At 39.6% G+C, this 5,550-nt stretch overlaps 1 protein-coding gene across 3 annotated transcripts in view; it reads right to left on the reverse strand.

Moving 5' to 3' along the window:
* The window catches only part of Lsm14a (LSM14A, mRNA processing body assembly factor), an 82,439-nt gene continuing 76,889 nt past the window's right edge, over positions 1-5,550 (reverse strand). For 2 of the 3 annotated variants that reach the window (XM_023721640.1, XM_004636727.2), the window contains one exon: positions 28-265. In XM_023721640.1, the coding sequence (XP_023577408.1) occupies positions 242-265 (24 nt within the window). In that variant the 3' untranslated portion in view covers positions 28-241. Of the gene's footprint in view, positions 266-2,280; positions 2,337-5,550 lie in introns of all 3 variants that reach the window. The other variant, XM_004636726.2, reaches the window with a different exon arrangement.

Raw genomic sequence — 5,550 nt, forward strand, 5'->3', positions numbered from 1 at the left:
CATAAGAAATTACTTAACCTTCTGCTATTCCAAATATATTTAATGCTCATTTCTAAAGATGAGCCTTCCTCCCCCCAAAAGTAACTATGTTGTTTCTTTGAAATTAGTTGGAAAAATAAAACCCAGTGCTGGTGACAAATATACAGCAAATTCACTTCTTCATTCTTCACAAAGACTGAAACCAATTTTCAGGACCATGAAGAGCTACAAATTCACCCATTTTCAAAGACTTGTTTGAAGACTATGCAGCAACTTTGTTGTCTTTCTAAAAAGGGGAAAAGAAAAATTAGCTCATGTTCTAAATGATTAATTTATTAATAAGCCCTTTTTTAGCTGCTCACATTTACTATAAGTTATCTTTAAATGTACTGTTTTTACTTTATGAAAATATTTGTTCAAACCAATTTTGAAGAATTATTTTTTATAATTTCTATATCAATTGTTTAGCTCATTATTTGTTTAGCATACTTTGTACTCAGCAGAGGTTAAAGCAGTGGTAATATAGCTGAGCCTTATAGGTACAACCTACAACTTCTGGCTCCTCCAATAATTTTATTTTTATTTTTTAAAATTCAGTCTTTCTTTTTTTTCTTTCTTTTTTTTTTTTTTAAATCTTTCTTTTCTGAGACAGGGTCTTGTTATGTAGTTCAGATTGGCCTCAGACTCACCATGTAGTCAGACCAGTCTTGAACTTGTGAGAGTCCTCCTGCCTCAGTCTCCTGAGTGCTGGGATTATACGTGTGCCATTACACCTAGCTGCCCCCAATAATTTTTAAAAAGTTAAGTAATTTCAACTTTCAAATGAGTAGTCAAACTCATCAATTAAAACTGACAGCATCTTTAAAAAACAAAACAAAGCAAAACACCAGCTTTCTGAAAATCCTTTTTTTTTTTTTTTGGTGGTACCAAGAATTGAACTCATGACCTTGTGCTTATCAGACAACCACTTATTCCACTGAGCTATCTCTTTGGCCCAACCAAATATCACAATTTTTTTTTTTTTCCTGTGGTCAGCTCAGCCCACCCTGGGGGCAAGGCTGGTGCAGCATGTGGTGCAGGGGATCAAACCGCATCCCTGAGCTTGCCTAAGCAGGCACCATAGACTGTTGAGCTATTGCGCTGGCCCTGAAAATCTTTATCTTTATGTCTCTCCAAAATTTCATGCCAGGAGACAGCAAAGCTTTGGAAATTTATTCTTAAAAATAATGAAACAAATTCTTTTTGGGGGTGGGGAAGTGGGAATTGAGCTCAGGTGCTAGGTAGGTCCTGTGTTGCTGAGCTACATCACCAGCCCTAGAAACACATTCTGAAAAAGAAGTTAGCTTGGAATTAAAAAATATAATCAGTGAGAAAGCAACAGATGGGAGCGGGGAGATAGCTCAGTAAAATAAACGCTTGCCTGGCAAGCTCAAAGGCCTGAGTTCAAACCCCAGTTCCAAAAAAACAAAAAAACCCCAGAAATTTTCCAATAAAACTAATCCCAAACTAAAGGCCTGTATACAACATCAGAGACAGAGTTTCTGTTTTCCTTTAGTCTAGCTGCTATCACATACAGTTGGCCATTCATATCCTTGGGCTTTGCATCCAGATTGAATGAACCAGACAGAAAATGGGGGAACAGACGGGGTTACATCTGTGTTGAACATGTACAAATGTTTTCTCATTATTCCCTAACAATACATAAAACAATTATAGTATTTACATTACATTAGGTATTTACATAAGTAATACAGAGAATGCAAGCTTAGTATGGGTGGGGCGGTAGATTCAATCTACAGCACCCCAAAATAAATAAAATTTATGATGATGTGTGCAGAGTCTATACAAACCCTATCCTATAAGAGACCTGACTACCTGTTGATTTTGTATTCACAGCAATCTTGAAATCAATCTTCTGTGGACATTGAGGGATATAATTTTTCCTGCTAATTCTTACTTCATCTATTAAGACATTTCCTTTCATCTAGGTGGACTTCAAATATAGTTTCATATATAACTTCATATATGTATACAACACCAAATCATTGTATGGGATGTTATATTGAAAAAAATATGGGACACTATAAAGTTGGTACAAGCTAGATGAAGGCGAGGGATACAGCTCAGTGGCGCAGTGCTGCCTGCCAAGTGCAAGATACGAGTTTGATTATTGGTACCAAAACCAAACCAAACCAAACTGAACTGAACTTGAACAAACAACAATGAAAAAGAAATAGATAAATCTGCTGCTGCCCACCAAAGCCAACATTCACATCTCCCCCCATTTTTTTTTTTTTTTACCTTTCAGAAAGCAGTAGGACAATCCAGACCTTTTAGGGTCCAAAAGCTGTGGTTTTCTGAAAGGTAAAAAAAAAAGGGGACAGGGGATGGGGAGAGAGGTGGGAAGAGAGAAGGGGCATGGGGAGAGGAGAAAATTAAAAGGGGAAGAAAGGAAGGGAAAAGAGCATCATGCTGAGTCATTTCAGATACCTCATTTCTCAGGACCCTTTTTTTTTTTTAAATAATTTTTTTACATTTATTTATTTTGTGTGTGTGTGTGTGGCCAGCTCAGCCCACCAGGGGGCTGGCTGGCTGGCATGTGGTGCTGGGGGATTGAACCGCGGTCCCTGTGCTTTGCCAAGCTTGTTCTAAGTAGGTGCTTTAGACCACTGAGCCATCTCTCCAGCCCCTCTCGGGACCCTTTCTGAAAAGTATGGCTTAAATGCAGTCCTGCCAGTCATGGTGGCTTGATCATCTTGGCAACAACACATAAAATGGGAGCTAGCTACATTCTTATAATCCCAATCCCAATCTTCACTCCTACTCCTCATGAAAGGAAGAGAGAAAAGCATCACAGGATTAAATGTTTATGTTTAAAATATTACCATTTAGGGAAACTGGACCAAAAATCAGGACTGTGAGTTCTGGCATTGCTGCTTTCTACCCGCAACAATGAACTTCTCAACATACTTAATTTCCCGACCGTCTTGTGGGCAGAGCATAAGAGAAGTTCTAGTTTGGCTAAGTTTTTTAAAAGGTTCTAAATGATTTTTTAAGGGTTCTATGATTTTATGTTTACTTATGTGTTTTCATTAAACAACCAAGCTTGCTTATGCTCAGGCACAAACTGCACAAGAACAAGGCCCACTCATTTCATAAAGGCTGCTGAGATGACCCATCTCTGCAAAGATGCGACAGATGATGTTTCGGAAATGAGTTCATGCTCAAGTTATATACTTTTTTTTTTTTTTTTTTTTTTCCAGAACCGGGGATTGAACTCAGTCTTTGCGCTTGACAGGCAAGTGCTTATTCTACTGAGCCATCTCCCCGGCCCCCAAGTTATATATTCTTTATGCACAGATAATATGATTTAAAAGGGTGTAGGTTGCTGAAGTTGGTGTTCTTGGTGGAGAGAAGTCATTCAGGGGCCGGGGAGATGGCTCAGTGTAATAAGCGCTTGCCTGGCAAGCACAAGGGCCTGAGTTCAACCCCCAAGTTCCGCCAAAAAAACACGGAACTCATTCAACTCTGGTATGAACAACTGTAGTGCTTACCACCCTGAGAGACCTTATTTTGTGAAAGGGTAAAATAGTGAATTTATTTTATATTCTTTTTTTTTTTTTTTTTTTCTGTATTTAGGACAGGGTCTATAGGATATACAGGGTCTCACTAAGTAGATTGGATTGGACTTACAGTGATTCTCCTTTTTCAGCCTCCCAAGTGCTGGGATTACAGGAGGGCGCCACCATGCCCAGTTTCAATCGCCGTCTCAATGTGCCACGTGGGCAGGCATGGCACTCTGGGGATGGAACTTCGTTTGCTGTGCTCTGCCTATGCAGATGCTTTAGTCCACTGAGCAATCAGGCTGTTGAATTTATTTTCTTTTGATGGTTTTTTCCTTTTCTGTGGTACTGGGGATGGAACCCAGATGTGCTTTACCACTGAGCACATCATCTATCCTTTTCATGTTTCACTTTGACACAGGGTTTCACTAGATTACCCAGGCTAGCCTCAAACGTGCAATCCTTCTTCTGCTTTAGTTTTCTGAGCAGCTAGAATTACCAGGGTGTGCCACAGGTCCTGGCTGAAGTAGTTAATTTCTTCTAATCAATATAATAAGCAATTATATCAAGTCCACTATAGCTCTATACAGAGGTAAGTGTTTTGGTGGAAATAAAAGTAGCAAAAAGCTCCCATTTGCCTGGAAACAAAAGACAAAATACAGGAAGTAGAGTACAAGTATACTTAAACTGTGTGCCATAGGTTAGAAAAGTAATCAGTGTAGGAGGGAATTCCAAAGACAGAGCCAACTTCAGGCAACACTGTGTAGGGTAAATGAAAAGAGATGCCTGGCATTAGCTATGCCTGTGTCCCTTATCTATAAATACCAGGACAGCTGGGATTATATTGGTTTGTTAGCACCAGTACCTAGCACAGTGCCGTGAAGAATTATGTATAGTTGGTAAAAGTTTGAGGCTGGCTGCAATCAAGCAGGGCATTAAGAGATGACTGCTTTTACGTTGGGAGTGACAGATGGATTTTTTTCCTGCTATGAGCAATGGTGCCATTTTGTAGAGGTATACTGGAATATCTATGTGCAAATGCCAAGTTGCATGAGAAATTCCAAAGCATGTGCCAGGACCTTTACTGGGAAAATATGAACTCGGAACTTGCCAGTTGTACCAGTGTCTTTGGCGCTGATTAAACAACAGTAAAGCTATAGATGTCACTGGCAGCTGTTTCGTTTTAATGCAGTAGTGAGCACTGCCATGTGCTCATGAGTCACCTTGCTGGGAAGTGCCTAAAGTGGATCAATTTCTGGCTAGTGCCATAATTATTTTTTATTGCAGGAAAAGCTGATGAACCACCAGGAAAATAAATGAAGAAAACCACTTTGAAAGTTGGGACTGTATTGAGGTTCCTTCTCTTGGTATTGGAGATTAACATTATAGATGCTAGGCAAATAGTTCAGTGATAGACCATAAAATAGCATGGGTTTCTTTAAATGGGGAATTCTTGGCTCTTAGCTAGTTAGCCTTTGTGGGAAAGACTGGATCTTAGAACTGCAGAGAATGCAGTCAAACCTTCATGCTCCCATCACAGCTTCTCAGTGTAGGGTTAGTTAACAAGCCTTTAATCATCTACTTGGATTCAAGAATTTCAATTAAAACAAAGTTTCTACCAAATTATGGGATAGTCTATGGCATTTTTGTAAAGCTGGCCCAATTTGGTCACTGATAAGAAAATAATGACTATACAAGTCATGGAATATTGAGCTATGTAAGGAATGGAGCAATGAAAATAAAAGCAGAGCAAAGGGCCAGTGAGATAGCTCAGTGGACTAAGCGCCTGCCTAGGCAAGTGCAGGGACTGGGGTTTGATCTCTGGATCCACTCCTGGGCATGCTGAGCTGGCCACTGAGACTGGACATGGTGGTGCGCATGTCTGTAATCCCAGGGCTAAGGAGGCTGAAAGCAAGAGGATCGCTATGCATCTGAGCAGTATAGTGAGACCCTGTACTAAATACATAGAAAAGAAAGGAAAAAAAAAAAAAAAAAAGATTGGCCTGAA

The sequence above is a fragment of the Octodon degus genome, unplaced genomic scaffold (genome assembly GCF_000260255.1).
Source record: "Octodon degus isolate 3935 unplaced genomic scaffold, OctDeg1.0 scaffold00083, whole genome shotgun sequence".
NCBI classification, from domain to species: Eukaryota; Metazoa; Chordata; class Mammalia; order Rodentia; family Octodontidae; genus Octodon; species Octodon degus.